The sequence below is a fragment of the Ochotona princeps genome, chromosome 5, assembly GCF_030435755.1.
Source record: "Ochotona princeps isolate mOchPri1 chromosome 5, mOchPri1.hap1, whole genome shotgun sequence".
Classification (NCBI taxonomy): Eukaryota; Metazoa; Chordata; class Mammalia; order Lagomorpha; family Ochotonidae; genus Ochotona; species Ochotona princeps.
The window spans coordinates 52,616,795-52,635,443 of record NC_080836.1 but is presented as its reverse complement, the minus strand read 5'-3'; the positions used below and the strand labels follow the sequence as shown (position 1 = coordinate 52,635,443).

General features: G+C 43.9%; 1 protein-coding gene across 6 annotated transcripts in view; it reads right to left on the bottom strand.

The window, feature by feature from the left end:
• Nucleotides 1-18,649, bottom strand: part of RAPGEF4 (Rap guanine nucleotide exchange factor 4) — a 339,309-nt gene that overhangs the window by 123,246 nt on the left and 197,414 nt on the right. For 4 of the 6 annotated variants that reach the window (XM_058664642.1, XM_058664640.1, XM_058664643.1 and 1 more), the window contains 2 exons: nt 10,939-11,011; nt 7,045-7,064 (listed from right to left, as the gene is read on the bottom strand). In XM_058664642.1, the coding sequence (XP_058520625.1) occupies nt 7,045-7,064; nt 10,939-10,996 (78 nt within the window). In that variant the 5' untranslated portion in view covers nt 10,997-11,011. Of the gene's footprint in view, nt 1-711; nt 765-7,044; nt 7,065-10,938; nt 11,012-18,649 lie in introns of those variants that run through there. The other 2 variants (XM_058664641.1, XM_058664645.1) reach the window with 2 other exon arrangements.

Below are 18,649 nucleotides of genomic sequence, written 5' to 3'. Positions count from 1 at the left end.
AGTCTTAGCTCAGAATTGGATCATTGATATTCTTTTTAAAATTTCTTTTATTTGCAAGGTGTGTGTGTGTGTGTGTGTGTGTGTGTGTGTGTGTGTAACACACAGATATCTCCCATCTCTTAGGTCACTCCCCAAATGCCTACAGTGATCAGGGCTGGCCAAGAGCCAAAGCTAGGGGCCAGAAGCTCAATGTAGGACTACCACAACTGCCTCTCAGGGTCTGCATTGACAGGAAGCTGGAGTCAGGAGCCAGGACTGGATGCTGCACCTAGGCACTCTGATGTGGGATACACACATTCTCCCTAAGTCCAAAGTGCTAGGCCATGTACCCATCCCGAGGCTGGAGAGGGATAGGTATATGGAGAGGAAGAGGCTTTTTACTACACAAAGGGAGAAGCCCTCATTTTTATTGTTGTTGTTATTATTGACTACTCATTACTGCTCAGGTAACCTGTGATTGAATTCTGGTATCTGAAAACATTTAGAAAATAGATTCACAGCTCAGTCCAATGGTTTAACTCAGTTTTAACCCTGGAAGACCATCAGCATGAGGACATTAAAAGTTTCACCTCATACACTAAACTTCAAAGATTTTATAGAAGTCAAGCTTAGATCATTAAAACAATCACCAAATGTAATGCACAGTATCATAACGACCTCCGCCCCATCCCATGCAACCCCAAGATATCCCCTTTCTCCCAGCAAACTCACAGAAGACGGGTCCCATGAGCAAGGCTGAGAACATTCAGACACAAGCCACGCAGAGAAGGAGGATCGGGGCTCTAACGCACTATCTACATTCACCATTTACTCTTTAGATGAACGACAGCCACATATCCCCGCCAACCTTCCACCCTGGTGCTGCTGCAAATGCTAGGGAGAGCCCAGGCTGCTCGCAGCTTCAGGTCATAAAAGGGAGGAATGGGTGGGATGAAAAACAGAGCAAAACACAGCAAGGACATTCCGCCCTGCAAAATGCATAACTCACAAAGACAAAAACAAACATTTGTTCTGAGGCCAGCGAGCGAAAGTTGTCTTTGGCACCTTCCATGGGAAGTCGCCAGTGTTGTCCAGGAGGTGGGACCGAGGAGGTGTGCAAGCCTGCAGGCTACACTTCCCATAGGCCAGTTGGAGAAATGTGTATTGGTACACTACACCACTGCCAGGACTGGGTCAGCTGCGCTGTGAAATCTAATCTTGACTTGGGCGATAAGCAACTTGTCCTTCACAAGTGGAACAAGCAGGCTCAGGAGTCCCTGAGTCGCTGACACATGGTTATTTTGCTTCTCCTATGAGAGTCTCACGTCCTGAGCTCAGCAGCACATGTGTTCCAGAACAGCAGTGGTGCTGGTGGAACCATGGATATCCCAGACAAAGCTGGAACCCTGGATCCACAGCAGTCATTGTTATATGATTTCACTGAGGAGGAAACAGACTCAGAGAGACAGGGAGCTCCATTTGTGGGTTCACTCCCCAGGTGTGCACGATGGCCAGGGCTGGACTAGAATGAAGCCAGCACCTGGGAACTCAACTGAACTCTCCAGTGTGGTGTTGGGGACCTGGCTACGAAGCCATGATCATCCGTTGCTTCGCTAGTCTGCATCTCCAGGGAGCTGGGGTCAGGACTTAAACTCAAGTACTCTGATATGGGATGGGGGGGTGGGGTCCCAACTGGCATCTTCACCACTGATGGCCACTCCCAAGTCAGTCATTTTAAAACCACCTTCCACAGGAAAATGTTGGTCTGAGTTCATCAAGCATTCTGAAGCTGGAGTTAACAGGTGTTCCCCTCTTTCACTGAGATTGTGTTTTTGAAATATCTGAAGAGTGGACAAGAACACGAGGTTACTATTTTCTTCCTCTGGTCATGCATTACGCTATGACAGCCACTTTTAATGGTAACAGGGGAAAAACATTCTAAATTCTCTTCACCGACCATACAAATGAGCAACAAGTGACAGAAATAAATGTATATTCCCTAAAATTTCCTAAGCTTTTGACCTCAATAGTTACTTACTTTTTATTTATCATATTTTATTGCTCATTAGGGAAGTCAAACCATATAAGCTTTTCCTTACACATTACAATTTAAATACATGTTTAGTAATTTCAAAAATTATTCTTCAAAAAATTATTCTTCATCTACTGATTTATGTGAGGGCCGAGTATGTGCTGGGCAGAACCAGGCTGGACTGCAACACCCATTGGTTCCAGTGCAAGTCAGGGCTGAAAACAGAACCAACCCAGCAATTGCAACCACCAGATGATTGGGGCGATGGACTGTGCTGGGTCCTGTACTTGATAATACATACAAGAATTTGGTCTGGGAACACCTCAAACAAAGTTTCTTTGGGGATCTCCCCAATCAAACGGCTGGACTCAGAACTTTAATCAAGAAAAGACAGAAGACAGAACAGGTCAGTCAACCATCTCAGCTATATGTTGGCAGCGAAATACTGGGCAAACAAACTCTATCAATCAGTGGATTCTTCAAAGACCTCATCGTGCTTGGAGTGGTGAGACTGGCAGTGTTTCATAACTGGTGAACTATCAAAACCACTTGAGCATGCCCCACATCCGGGACCTGGGGAGGGTGGGAAACTGGGTGGGGCTTTTCCCTTAATATCCCCCTTTACCTCAGATACATGAAGGGAACAATATAGAAATAATAGTCTTACACACTTTCCTATAGCCCTAGAACCTTTTTACACTAATTAACTATGTAAAGATTGTCAAAAATATAATTAAAAATGGGGAAAAAAAGAAAGATTTTTAAAAAAATTTTCTTCATCTATATGGCCCAGGAGTTTTATAACTTTGAGAAACTCCTACCTTAAATAATCTTTAAAGGGACGAGCTCATGAGTATCTCTAAGCTTTCTCATTCTAATTTTAATATTGGTTTATTTTTATTGGAAAGGCAGATTTACAGAGAGAAGGATACAGAGAGAAGATCTTCCATCCATTAGTTCACTCCACAAATGGCTGCAACAGCCAGAACTGAGCTGATCTGAAGCTTAAATCCCAGAGCTTCTTTCAGATCTCCTACATGTGTGCAGGGTCACAACGACTTTGGCCATCCTCTGCTGCTATCCCAGGCTGTAAGCAGGCCGTTAGATTGGGGGAGGAATAGCCAGGATATGAACTGCCACACCTATGGGATACTGGCACCACAGAGTGGAGGATTAGCCTGTTGAGCTACAATGCCAGCCTCTGCTCATTCTTATTTTTTATAAAAATATTTATGTATATTACTTTTTTTTCTGAAAGGCAGAACAACAGAGAGACAGGGAAAGAGAGAAAGGCGGGGGAGGAGGTGGGAAGAGAGGAGTGGGTTTCTATATCTGTTCACTCTCCAAATAGTACAACAGTCAGGTCTGAGGCAGGTCAATGGCAGGAGCCAGTGACTCCATCTGGGTCTTCCACATGGATGACAGGGCTCAAGTACTTTTGCCATGTTTTTCTGTCTTCCCAGGTGCGCTAGCAGGGAGCTAGATGGGAACAGGAGCCTCTGGGATTCAAAGAGACATTCTGATATGGGATGCCACCATCACAGGCCATGACTTGATTTGCTGTAACCCCTGTCCCACTCACATCTATCTATCAGTGTGAGTCCTTCCAGCGTGCAGGCAACATCTCTGAGTGCTGAGATGGTCACGATCCATATCAACCAACACTTTTCCGAATTTAGCAGGAATTTGTTGAGCATGCTATCAATACAATGAGACACTTTCAAAGAGTTCCTGGAAAACATATACTACAGGGAAAAAATACCACATGTATAGATTTCAAAGTTTTTTGAGCCCAAATAGATATTTTTATTCCATTTTGCCACACTTTGTAAGTTCCCTGATTACTATCTGGAAAATGAATCCTTCCAAGGATCCATTTGGAAAGATGCTTATAAATCAGAAGATGAGACTGTTTTGTCAAATCCTCCTGAGCTTATTTCTCTGGTTCCCTCTCCACCAAAGAAGGGAAGTATAATCTTCCAAAGCACTAACACTTCACAGCAGTTGTCTCCTCAAAGGTGGGAGCACAGCACGCAACACCAACCATCCAAGCAGCAAAGACAGGCAAGCCTAATCCTTCAAGGGGCAACCCCAACACCTAACGCTGGCTTGTAATTGTGATTTTCAGCTTCAGTGTTAAAGACTGTCAGAGGAAGAGGGAAAACAAATGTAGCTTAAATGAAGCAAAGAAAAACATCTTTCGAGACTCAGCAGCCCTAGCAGTGTACTTTCAGCTAGTGTTAACCACCCACGCCCCACACCAGACTACTTTGGTTCAATTCCAGGCTTTGGCTCCTCTCTCGAGCTTTTCACCAACACAGATGCTGGGAAGTAACAGTGGTGACTCGAGTCATTGGGCTCCCGCCTATGAGGGAGACCTGGGTTGAGTTCCTGGCTCCCACTAGCTTGAAGTCAGTGTTTAAGGAATGGAGCTGTGGAGGTGAGTTCTCTCAATCACAACCCTACCCAAATTGTATATTTGCTCTAATAGCTCCCTGGTTAATTTTCTAATATTTTCTATGAACTATTTTACAGCTTCCAGTGTCCTACGTCAACTAACATTAAATGACTTCTTAATCAATTGTAATAAGTAAAAATAATCCAGCAAGTAACTGCTAGCCCATTTGTTTATACAAAAGAGTCACTTATGAAAGGATAGCTCTTTTTTTGTTCAAGGTAAGTCCAAGTCTAGAAATAAAATAGAGCTCATAAAGCAGCTAAAAACACCATGAATTGATGTTGTATATTTCATCAAAGTTAAATATGGTGATTAACAAAATTTGAGTAGACAGAGAAAAGGAAAAGATACCCTTTCCATAAAGAATGTTTGGACACCGAGACAATAATCAAAGCACTTTTATTTGAGTGCACAGGCATACTGTTGTTATTTGGAAACATACGGGGACTTAAAATTGCTCAGCATGTAATTAAAGAAGATAAAGAAGAAAAGAAATTATCATAACACGACTCATCTCTTCCAAAGGAGAAGTTTTCAATTAACACCACTCTAAGACTCTTAGGCTTCTTTTTATCTTTATAGAGCTTCAACACCACTCACGAATGTCTTTCATCTCATTTGCTTTACTTTGATTGGCACTGGAGAGCGTTCCTGACAGCACGTGCTGAGCTACCACCCCTCTCTTTGCTAATGGAGAACAAGTGTGTTTTCCTGATTGTCAGGCAATCTGACCTGGAATGCCCCAGAAACAAATAAGCCTAGACTGCCATCAATAGCAAGGATACAGCCTGCCCAGTCCCCCATGTCTCTCAGAATGGCCTGTTGTGAACAGCTCATCATACCAGATGTTCTGCAAATTTCAAATTCCTCTTTTGTCGTGAAGTGAGCACAGAGTGTCAGCTGTTAGGCCCTCTGCTTAGAGTCTGGTGCCTCTTGTTCCCCTGTAGGGGATCCAACTAAAGGTCATGGAGCCCCTTGGAGAACCAGAGCCGCCTTTTGAAGCCTAGAACATTTTCAACCTCCCAGGGCTTGGGCATTCTTGTGGGCACTCCATGTCATCCACAGCCTCTTGATAAGAGAGGACAAAGCCCTTTTATCATCTTTTTATTTGACTAATGCTCTCTGAATTATTTGTTAAAGCATGGGTGTTGGGGGGCGGATATCCATGTCTATCTAAAATGGTAGCAGAATCAGCTCTTTGCTTTAGCCTAGAAAGCCTGTTGTTATTTTGGAATCTGCAAGAACCATCCTAGAGCTATGGACAACACATCAAGGATTTTTTAATAGCCAAAGATTGACAACAAGGTTCATGCAAGAAAGGGATTTTAAAGAGGGTTGTAGGAATGTAAAAGGAATTTCCTTGATGAAGGGGAGGATGTTTTGCAGAGAAGAGAAGATAGCAAGGAAATGCTGGAAGGCTTGGGAAAACAATGACAAAAAGAATCCTAACTGAGCTGTACTGTATCCATCCCCTCACTTTGCACAAATTATCTCATTCAGTATACCTAACTGCCTTGGATGCTTAGACTAATCAGAGCTTGTGCGTGGGCCTCCAGCTAGGAAATGAAACTCTTGGTGGAGTCAAATCGGGTAAGATTTCTGTGGGACATTTGAAAGGGCACTGCTAGATCTCTGTCCCAGACTTGCCATGCTGCAACCGCTGTGGGCCAGCTCCCCAACAAGCTCTTTAGAAGCCACATCATAAAAAGGGGATGGCCATGGGAGAATGCCAGAGCCAGATCTTTCGCACTGGCTCTGGAAATCAGATGCCTTGAATGAAGACAGTGGATCTGCCCAGAGACCCAGGACAGAAAGCAGGGAAAGCTGAGCGATAAGCCTGTCACTCTGAGCACAGCCATAAGGACCACACGCCATGGTGGTGCACCTGCGAGCCCGCCAAGCACCACTGGAGACCACTCACCACACACTTCTATCATCAGCCCTTTCATGTGGTTGTCTAAATTTAGGTCCTACGTAACAGGAATCATATTATCATCTGCATACAAAGATGTGCTTCAGAACCACCACCACCCTTAGAATGCATGCTCTTCCTTGGTGAGGCCTTTTTTTCCCCACCTAAACCTTCCAATTTCTCACCTGTTTTCCCATAAACAGTTGTAGCAAGTAATTATTTTCAGTTTCCAAGGAGAAATGTTGATTTTTAGTGCACTTGGATATAATTAGGCAAAATCATCAATTGACCTTGAATTTCACAGTTTGTACTCCTACTAAGGAGAAGCAATGAGCTTCCACCATGCTGTGAAGCTAGCAATTTGTTCTACTGCCACAGACATCATGGGAAAAAGGAAACACACTGAAATTGTACCATTTGCCCCTGGAATAACCTTTCTTCAGACTAAATATCACAGGCATCTAGTGACCATGTCAGAGCAATTGCCCTTTCCCATCCATATTTCAAAGCAACTCCCCAAAGATGCCAGAAAAAGATTAAAAATATATATATTTATTGCTCTGTTGAGTGTGGACCAAGAACTCTCCTTGCTGGTGGAGGGACTGTGATTACTTTTTTACCTTATGACAGATTTTAGAAGTTAGGCAGAGAGGAGTTACTCACGTTCTCCTTGTCAGGGATTCCTAGAGGAGGAAGAGAGACAGAGAAGCCATAAATTGTAAGATCCACCTGAAAATGGAACCAAAGTCCTTTGCTGAACCAACCCAAGTAACATTTTGATGTTTTCAATTTGTGTTTCATATGCATTTAAATAATAACACTGAGAAATAACATAATTGATCAAAGTCTATAACATGAATCACATGAAAAATCAGGAGCAGGGCCACATGCCCAGACAACAAAAATCTGTTTGTTTTGCTTCCGGACCACATGCTTTATTATCCCAGAAGTGAAACTCAGCACTGATTTATACAATGTAAGCAATGGATTCTACTGACCTGGGTGCCAAAACACTCGTAATTTCATTCAGATCAACTTTTTACTACTTCCCATTGCTCCAGTGATTTGAACATGCGACAAAGAGCACATAAAAGCCAGCACAATACAACTTCCACGTTGAGTAAGACAACATCCTGCTGATTTAAGTCAAGCCTGAGCAAGGTGCTGTTTTTGCAAGACTGTCTCACTTTCCTTATTCAGAATTATTCACCATTTGTTCATCCTTCAACAAACATTTCATAAGCATCTGTCACAGGCATCCTCCATTCCTTGCCACTTGCTGTTGGATACTGTATCACACAGATGGAGTAAAACGCAAGGTCCCTAGTGCAGCAGACACAAGCAACCCAATACTGCAGAGACAGACGCACTGGGATGGGTTTTAGCTGTAGTTTGCATCTAGCAGCCTACAAGAGCTGCGGTGAAAGGTGTCTTGTAATGCAAAAACATAGTACTTCCACTTTCTGGGAACAGCACATTGTGTTTTCCAAAGGGGCCACACAGGATTTATCATAAAGGCATTAAAAGAATAGAACACCCATCCTAAACAGCAGAATAGAGTATGTAAGATGGGTAAGAATGAAAGATTCTTTGGAAACATTCCCTAATGAAATAACTGGTCTCCAGAGTGGAACAGTATCAGGACTGAAGCTTGAGCATGCAAGCAGGAGGACCAAGAGCTTCGTGGTGTGAAACAAATATTAACGTGCATGTTTGTCACCCCTTCCTAGATTTGTTGGAAAGAGTCGATGGTGATCTCATGCTAGAACCCTGAAATTCACCTAAGCCTTACATTTATCATCTATTCACCAGCCATCCCTCTGTTCAGCATCCATCCAGTCATCATCTGAGGAGTATAGGAGCACAAATGCAGCTCACTTCCTAAGAGTGTCAAGAAAATCAATATCATGTTTTCCAAATCACATAGTTGAGTGATTGGAAATTAGTGCATGTGTAGAAAAATAATACTAGAAAAGATTAATTGTGACCGTGGAAGAACTTGAAAGTTGGGCTTAGGCATTCAAAGCTTTGGAAATTCATCTTCCATGGCAGGAAATGGACAAGCATTAAACAATTCTGGGCAATAGAGTAATAGGATTAGGAACAAGAAAGGAAGGGGAATGTTCAAAATTAAAAGATACTTAGGACACAAAACCCAGAGGCAATGGCATGGTCCTTCACTGGAGTTCAATTACCAGAGGGATCAGTATCGGAAATCTGAATATGGATTGGGTGATGGGCATTCTTAAGGAAATCACTAATCAGTCATTACGCAACATAGTGATATTGTGCTTACAGCTAGAAAAGACTTCATTTTCAAAAACTTCCTGCTGAAGCATCTGGGGTACAATGTGCAGATGAAAGAAAAGAAAAAAATTTATCCATAACTAATGCCCAAGTATTTACAAATTTATTAACGAGAGAATATCCAAGCATATAAATATTCTTATTAAAACAAATGATTAAAGTCAAAGTGTTTACTATGCCAGGCCTTCTGCTTTCTATATCCTTGACATTGTTCACAATACAAAGTAGAAAGTTGCCTGGAAATCAGATGCCAGGTAGACCAATGTTGTCTGACTGATGCTTCAGAGACAGTGAGTCAGTGGAATCCTTGGCTGCCTGCTGGCTGCAGAGGAAACAGGAATGAAAGACCAAGCATCTGCAAAGGATGGAGAGGTGGTGGACAGCTGAGTGGAAGGAGCAGGAGGAACCTAAAGCTGCTTGAGCTTTAGAGCCTGGCAGAGCAAGAGAACAGCAGAGGCTTTGAAAATGGGGTTCCAGGTGGGTAGTTTGCAACTAGGGCAGATCAGGATGTGATGTTGACCTGGGGAGAGGCCCAAGGGACTCTCAGGACAAATGGGGAGCAGTAGTCATTTGGCAATTGAGGCTCCCAGGTGCTGTGCTGGCTTGGGAGGTACTTCATCAGTTGTGGACATGGACAGGAGAGTCCAGGGGGAGTAACAAAGGAGGAGCATCCAGGGCCGACTCCTGTGTGATGTGGGGCTTTGGGGAAGGGGCCGAAGCACCAGGAAACAATAATGCACGTGACCAGTGATTTGAGCAAGCCAGGAGAATGCAGCAGGAGCCCGGACCCAACAGACGCTTGAGCATGGAAAATCTCAAAGCAATCCAGAAGGACCAGGCAAAATGAGAGAGGGGGGGGGTTGGTTACTGGATGGACATCATGAAGGTTTATTCAAAAAGTGTGGGTAGAGCAGAGATTTTGGTTGTGAGGGGTGAAAGTGACAGACGTGAGAGTGTAATAGATACTACTCCTCGGGTGCTTATTGTGTGCCTAGCACTCTTGTGAACATTCGACTTGGTCAAGTTCATCCAAGCCTCACTATAATCCTCTGAGATCACTGAGACGCAGGCAGGAGGTGCTGTCCTGCCCAGGTCATGCAGCCAGGAGACAGCCCATTGGGGGTTTCCAACCAGATGCACCTAACCAGCCAGTCAGCTCAGGCTCAGCCAGGAGAAAGGAAAAGTTGCAGTTGAGAACATGGAAGAAAAAGAGAAGACTCATCCCACCCTCCCTCTCTCTCTCTGTAGGATGGAAGAAAGCCACAGGCTGGGTCAGAAAGGCAAGCAGGGAGGAGGACCACCTGCAGAGAGTGACAAAGGGTGGGAAGTCCAGGAGCCAGGATGCGACTGGACAATGACTTTGTGGCTCTGAAGATGTCTGGGGAAGGAGGATTGCCAGATACATCACAGGGCTTGGAGGCTAAAATGCTCCAGCTTGGCCATCTCTAGTACTGGGCTCCTTATGTCCTGCATATAAACGAGAGCTTAATAAGAGGACTCAGACACACAGAGCAACTCCCAGCCAAAGAGAGGCCTCCCACACTACACCCCGCAGAAACAGAAGACTCCCCAGAAGATAGCGTCAGCAGAAGACAGCTTCCTTTCAGTTACAATCAGCCAGAGACACAACACTGATAAGAGACCTGGATGTGTGATTTTATACATCTAATGTATAATATTATTATGCCTGTACTTGGTGAATACAACATATTGTTTTGATGTATAAATTCATAGTGCGAAGATGACTACAGGTTCCTGAGCAAGTTAGCTTTCCAACAACTTCCTTTGTCGCCTTGCTCATGTGTGTGATGACAGTACTGATGTCTACAGGGGCCTGGCATTTGAAAGGACCATAGTCTAAGAATCCAGACTCCCACTGCCTCTCTCCTTGATCCACTGAGCCCAAAGAAGCTCAGAGGTATCTAGACGTGGTGGAGACACCCATGGCTCATGAATCCCATTTCCAAAAGGGCACTGAAACAACACTGGATTTCACTCCACAATGAAGACATTTTGGAGGTGTGTTCTAAGGATGCTTAGGAATACCTGGAATTCCTCCTCTTTCCATCAGCCAAGACCACAAAAATCACACAACATTAACGATTTGCCAAAATACTCCAAGCGTGAGCTTTCCCACAAAGGTGTCTGCGGCCCCAGGCTGTCACACTGGTGTGGGACTTGGTTTTTGCCATGTGAAAACACACTCCCCCACAAATGTTTCCATACAAGATGTTCATGTTTGTCACTTACTGTCATTGTTAGAGCCCGTTTCCATAACACCATAAGGAGGAGCCAGCAGTCCTGCCATGTATTGTCGGTATTTCTGAAAGAAAAGATTGGACACTCAGCGCACAGATATTGACTTGGCGTGGAACGTGGGTTTGTTTACATGGTAAACAGTAGCAACTCTGGGCGTCAGCAAGTGTGGAGGCTCAGGGTTAGAGGAACCATGAAGTGTGCTCTCTGAGATCACAGTCTTAGAAAAGAGGCTGTGTTTCATATCCCTGCCTGGGGTGTGGCTGCCTCTGAAACAACTCACATGTGCATCTGTGGCTGATAGAACCACGTGGGCTTCTTTGCTTCCTCCATCCCCTGAAAACACAAGCTCAGGCTCTGGCAGAGCTGGAAAAGGCCCTTGGGTCTTGTAGATGCAGATACAAATAAATGTGCTTGCTTTCTCAATAGGTGAATGGCACTGAATCAGCTAATTTCAAAGCAAAAAGAAGCGCTTGTCTGGAAAGCCTCTCTTTGAAAGACCCTGATTTGCTTCCATTTAGCTACTTCCTTTTACACAGTACACCTGTGTGCCACGTGACCGCCAAAGAACTTTTGGTGTGTGGCCAAAAAAAAAAAAAGAGGTGGGCTTGGTGTGCGCCTACTTGGATTCTCCTGCATCATATTTCTTTGGCTTTGGGACCAGGTGTTCTCTGAAACATGGAGATCAGCCTCAAGAGTCTGCAGGGTTTGAGAGCGAGCAGGAATGGTGGGCACCAAGCAATCTGGAGCATCCTACTGGAAGGGGCAACATTGCTGGCACCTGAGGGCAACTGGGCAGCCTCCAATCCTCACAGCAGGAAAGCTGGGCCATTAGTGTTTGAGGCCATGTAGACAAGTGGTTTAAGTCAGACAGGCATGTATGTTAAACACCACCAGGAAGAGCCAGGTCTCCACAATGTCCCTGGTGGTACATGGATGTTAGTAGAAGAGACTTCACTGTGACAACGGGCTGCTGGTAGCATGTGGCATTCGGACAACTGACCAGCCCACCCAGAGGACGTAAATGGCCTTTGTAACACAGCACTTAGACTTTTTCAAAAAAAGTCTTTTTCCAGGCAGGATGTATCTCAGTGTTTTTCTTTGAATCTTTCCTCTCATCGTGAAGCAATTACACTACACCTGCAGGCAAACATAAACATGATTTTCACTGCTCCTGAGCTATCAAATTCTCAAACACATTTATGGGACCAACACAACACTTTGCCTTCCCGATCTTTCCTTTTATGGATCCCCACTTCCAAGTCTCTCCTGGTTTATAGCATCATCATCACTTCTTCATGAGAGATTGTTCATTAAGCACATTGCTGTGCACCCTGTTGTTCTGGACTTCAAGTGAAACCAGCTCAGAGAGGAGTATACAAGGCCTGGTGAATCATCTAAGAAGATTGTGTGATGATCAGCCCTCTCCATAATCTTTTGTGTTAACCCTAAGCAAATCCCTTATAGGTTCCTAAAATAAGCAATCCATGTTATATGGACCATTTTTCTTGATTTAGAAACATTGTCTTGGGTTCCTTAATCTTAGGAATGTCACTGCTGGAGACCGGGGCAGTAGCTGAACATCCTAATCCTGTACCTTCAAGGACCATATGAGCACTGGTTCACATCCCAGCTGCTCCACTCCCAACCCATTTCCCTGTTTATGACCTGGGAAAGCAGTGGAGGATGGCTCAAGTCCTTGGGACCCTGAACCCATGTGGGAGACCTAGAAAAAGCTCCTGTCTCCTGGCTATGGATCAGCTTAGCACTGCCATTGGGGAGTGAACCAAAGGGTGGAAGATTTTTCTTTCTCTGTTTCTCCTTTTCTCTGTAAATCTGCCTTTCCAATAAGCATAAATAATCTTTTTTTTTTAAGGAATTTCAATACTGATGGCTGGCAACTCTCCAGAAGTACCTCTCTGATTCTCAAATGCATGAGACTCCACAGACTCCATCTTCCTTGGAAACTAATCACTTGGCCAGCTATTGTCTCATGGGGCACATATTCAGGGCCGCCATTGGTGAAAGTCAAAACAGAGCAGCCTTTGGGGGAGAAATTGTGTGTGCTGAGCACCTGCTATATGCCAACAGCATTTTGGACACTGGGCTAACTACAGAGAACATATAGATGAAGTTTCTCACCATTGGGAAGTATCTATTTTCTGCAACACAGGGACTATGTCTTACATGGTATGAACCTAATACTTGTTTGTTAAATTTCCAGATTTTTCTAGAAAAATGTGAAGCATGTAAAAAATAGAATACCACTACTTTATATCCAGTTTTGATAATTATTACAACCAATGCTATCCATTCAAGAATTATTTCAAAGCAGATTCCAGAAACCATATCATTAAGTCCATAAATATTCCAGTAGGCATCTTTAAAAGATACAGTCTATTTTTCAAGCAAAATCGCAATATCATTATCACAGCTAGAATATATAGTAATTCCCAAATACCCAGTTGATATTCAAATTTCTAATTGTTCCATAAATGCCATTGCTGAATCTAATTTTAACCATAGTTCATTTAATAAGAAAACATCAGTTTCAATACAACAGCTTCTAATATAGTGGAGATTACAAAAATAGGATTAAAGTATTTATAACACAAAGCCAACCTTTTAAAACCAATGGAGCACTTTTTAAAATTCTGTTTTTCTTTGAAAGCCAGCATGACACAAAGGAAAGAGAAGTGACAGGAAGAGAGACAACCTGCCCGCCACCCCCACCATGTGCTGATTCACTCTCTAAATGCCTATAATCGCCAGAGTTGGAACAAGCTGAAGCTAGAAGTCCAGAGCTCCATTTGGGTCTCCCAGATGGGAGGCAAGGACCCGAGTATTTGAGCCACTACCTACTGCTTCCCAGGTGCACATTAACAGGAAGTTGGATTGGAATCTGAGTAATGACCCAACCCAGGGACCTCAATACAGAACGGGGGCATTCCAACCATTGTCTTAATTGTGATGTCTTATGTTGCACATGACAGAGAATCTGTACTAATTAAAGTAAAAACAGCTGAATGGAATAAGATTGATATCAGAATTTCTGTATTCCTAAATCATTTGCTTGTTGTTTCACCTTTGAACAGATTTCATCTCCCAAGAACAAGTTCAAAAGCAGTCTGTAAAGTGAAATAGTAAATGAAAAGATGCTAAATGTCACTCATTATAGAGAGGCCTGTTAATATGGTACAACACTTTTAAATGTAAGAGTTCACAAAATTTCAATAAGCTTGCTCACATACTACTTGATGAGAGAGGTAAAAATTGAGTCTCTCAAATATTGCTCGTGGATGTGTAAAATGATACAACTGCAGTACAAAGCAATTTGGAAGCATTTATCAGATTTTAAAACATGTATTCCCTTGACTGAGCAATGAATCTCCTATAGGGAGTAGATGTGTTGCTTCCTCTTGAATACAACTGCACACACTGCTGTCTGTCTGTAATAGTAAATACAACAACAATTACAAACAGCAAATAACTCAAATGTCCATAAGTAGAATGATAATGGACTGTTTCTTGATAAGGTGGGACTAGTATGCAGCTATGAAAGCAGCACTATTTATAAGGAATGGTCTCTATATTTAAATTTTTTAATGTTTATTTGAGAGGTAGTGAGAGGGGGAAGAAAGGAGAGAACACATGCTCCCATTTGCTGGTCCACTCTCTAGATAACCTACAATGGCTGAAGCCAAAGCAGGTTGCAAGGAATGCAACAGAGGTCTCCAACATGGTTAGCAGGAATCCAATTACTTCAGCCATTGTTGCTGCCTGCAAGGGTCTACACTGATGGGAAGCTGGAGCCAAAACCAGGAATCGAACTCAGGTATAGCAATGTGAGATGCAGGCATTCCAACTGCTACATCAAGCACCTGCCCTGACAACTAGAGGTAAACTACAGAGAGTAAGTAGTGTGCTATATAATTTTGTGAAGATAAAAGAATAGATGTGTTGTGTGTGTGGGGGGGGTGCCTGAATACATCTAAGATTTGTAAATGCATAGTCTCTTTCTTGACAGATACACAAGAAAGTAGCAACAAAACTATTTCTAGAAAACACATCTGAAAGACTAAAGGTCAAAGGAGAGAGACTTGATTCTTACCATCCATCCTTTAGAACCCCTGACTTCTATGCCATGTGTCGCTATTACCTGCAGGACATCAGAACAGATCATGCTTTTCCCTGTTGTGCCTTGATTTGTGAACTCCTATACCAGGCACTATTAAAAGAAAAGGTTCTACTGATAAAGTAGTAAGCCAGCAAACTGAACAGAGAGCCACACAATCAGAACCAAACTTTTTTTTTTTTTAAAGAACAAGTTAAGAAAAGTAACAGTGATGTGAATGAGTGCTCTGTAAAGCCATCCCAGCTCATCTCAGCCTTGGGCCTCCCAGTTCATCAACCAACATGGGAGTGAAGAAGTCTCCAGGTATTTCCAGGGCCCAGCCAGTCAAGCGCCCTTCCAGCCACCATCAAATCACTTTGCTTGCTCAATTGCTCCCAGATGAGGCCCTGAATATCATGGAGCAGAAACAATGAATTCCCATTGCACCCTCGACAAGCTCCTAATCCCAGCCTGTGGGGCACCTGAAGGCACAGTAAAATGGTATGGGTGGTGGCTGTTAGGTTTGGCATAGTTCAGTATACAGAGACAACTAGGAGAGAATCTGGCATCTGAAAGCGAGGTGTGCTCTAGAAAAACCTGTAACATGAGGCCTGGAAGGTAGGGGGAGCCTGGTAGGGTTCAAGGGAACTACTAACGTGGGTTTAGAGGAAAGTGCAAAGAATATTCCTGGAAGATGGAGCACATGGATTCTAGTTGCGTAAAGGTGGAAAGCTTAGCAACAGCAACGCCTGCAGTAGTGTGGAAAACGGAAAAAGCACCTAATGAGTCGAGGGTCTCTCTGGCTAAGATTTCCAGGCAGAATAACAGAGTGTCCTCTGTTTGCTTAAGTATCTTTGAAGGGTGCAGAGGCAGATGAGCTGACAAAGCAGTCATTGAGTTTGAAATCAGAATTTAGAATAAGTATAACTCAGGGTCCAGGTCTTGTAAAGCCCAGAAATACAGCTATTTTTCTTCTTTCTCAGTCTCTTCCAGTGAAAGATTTTCAGACAGGGCCTCCTGTCAACGATCAAATACAGAGCACCAGCAGGTGAAGAAAGCCTTAGAGCAAAAAGGCCAAGGTTATGATAGCAAAATCATTCCTAGCAACTCCAGGGAAACTTAAGGTGATACTTCACAGGTCATTTTAGGAAGGATGCTCAGAAAAGCTAAAGGATATTGTGTCACAGCAACCTCAAAAAGGGTCCAAGATAGAGCAGAATCTCTGAGCAGACAGAGCTTTTGACAATAATTTTGACAGAGCTTTTGACAGAGCTTTTGAGAGTAATTAATACATAAGAAACTTATCAATGGCTTAAGTAACATCCTCCTGTGTTGAGACAGAGATTATGCAGATTAGGAATGGTTTGGGAGCCCTGAGGCTGTATGAGTAGGAACCAGAGACAGTACACATAAGGAATTCTCTGGAAGGCCCTGTGCAATCACCTAGTGGCTAAATCCTCACCTTGAATGTGCCAGGGCATCACATGGGTGCTGGCTCATGTCCTGGGTCCTGGACTTTGAGTGGATGCCATAAGCAGAAAAGACTTTGGAGATCTCAGATAAGGACAGTACATGTGGCAGAGGTATACATGGTGCCCAGAGAGTAGACTGAGACCCTCTGCATTTTGTAAAGGTGATCACAATGCTATCTCTTCTCTCATATGTTTTTCTGAAACGTGACACTCTCTTTCCATCACCTGAAGCCAGTAAGTGCTTTCAGCTGCCCTGGAATGTGTGCTACCTTCACAATTCTCTTGTAACCAAGAGAACACAGTGCAGGTCACGCTGTGTGGTTTCCTTTGCAGCTTCCACACTTGCTCTCCCTGGGATCCACCTCTCAGGAGCTGTCTGCATTCCAGGAGGAGCCTACGCTCCACAGAAAAGGCACGTCCAGGTGTTCTCAGCAATGGTGCAACGGAGCCCTGCCTCTGATGCCAGCTTCACGTGCTCAAATCAACTCCAGCCATCAGCATCTTCCCTGCAGAGGACAAACCAGCACAGGGGGCAGAGGCAAGCCATCTTGTCCTGCCTGGACTCCTGACTCAGAGTACCTGGACAGGTGATAAAATACTGCATAGCCTATGCCACCAGACAAGCTTGTTAGACCACCAGGAACAAAAGGAACTGTGTCCCCAGGGAGTACACATGCACAGTCTGCAGTTCTGGCTGCTCCAGCAGATAAGCACAGCTGCAAGGTCATCTTGGAATACAAGTGAACCACCTTCAACAGCCACCTGTGGAATGGGAGGTTCTTCTAGCACTGTTCTTAGGATTTAAGGGAGAAACTTTCTGAAGGTTACTAGAGAGGAAATGGGGCATGGGGATGCCAGGTTTGAACAATGACAAACACTCAACCAGATGGTTCTATGTCTGTGTGGCTTGGAAGAGACAAGGACTGAGGGTACAGGTTTGAGAAGCCAAGTGTGGCTCCCTCTGGGCTGAGTGCACACTGAGTCTATGGGATCAGCCCGAAGCAATATTCAGCATTGCCCATCCAAGGGAACGCAGCACCCAGCAGCACGAGATAATGAAAACAGTGGAGGAAGTGCACAGCCCTTTCTCAGGGCAACACATGAAGGTGGGAGCATTACCCCTGGCAGGTGAAATTCCCCAGAGGCACGGGGATATGGAGAGTTCAGAACTGGACTATCTTCTCACAGGGCTATGATGTAACAGACCATGCATCAGTAAGACATGAGTGCATCAGTAACCCTTCAGAATGTGGGGCAGCTCCTATCCTTATGGATAGGAGAAGTAGAATAGCCATTGCAAGGCAACAGGGATTGGGGAAGGGCAAATGGCACTACGTTAGAGTTGGAGAGAAGAAATGAGTCCTGGCATTCCAGGGTACACAAGGCACAGGCTATACATTGCAGAATGCTGGAAGAATGGATTTCAAATATTTTTACTATAAACGAAGACAAAAATTTGGAGAGATAGATATGCTGATCCTCACTTGAACATCATACCATTTACATATGTATCAAGACATCATGTGCTCCACTTAATTAGGTACACATCATGTTTCAATTAAAATAAAAGAAAAAATATATTCTGAGGGTCTCCCCAATTCAGCATAAGCCTGAGGGCAGTAGCTTTTCTGGAGTGATGCAGCAGATTGTACTGCTTTATCTGGTAGAGATGGACAAATTGAGTTCCCATCTGCTAATTCATCCCCTCAAATGCCCACAACCACCAAAACTGTACTTCCAGGGTCAAAGCTAAGTTGGGACTTAGGAATTCAAGCGAAGTTGCTGATGTAGGTGGCATGAACCCAGCTACTTGTACCTTTTAGAGTTGGCATTAGCAGGAAACAAACCCAGGCACTCAAACGTGGGATGGGGATGTTTTCCCCAGCAGGAGGCTAAGTGTCTACTCTAACCCAGCAGGTCTTGGTGGCAGCTCCTGGATGTCATGCCCTCATACCTTCCACAATCTGGCTGCTGGTAGGGGTACAGAGGCCTGGCTGAGTTCTTGCTTGCTGCCTGAGACCTTGGTTGACCTCTCCCTGCATACCCTTTTTCTAGGATCCCAACACACTCTAGCCACTCCCCAGCTTCAATGACTTCATTCAGTCATTTTTCAAGTACA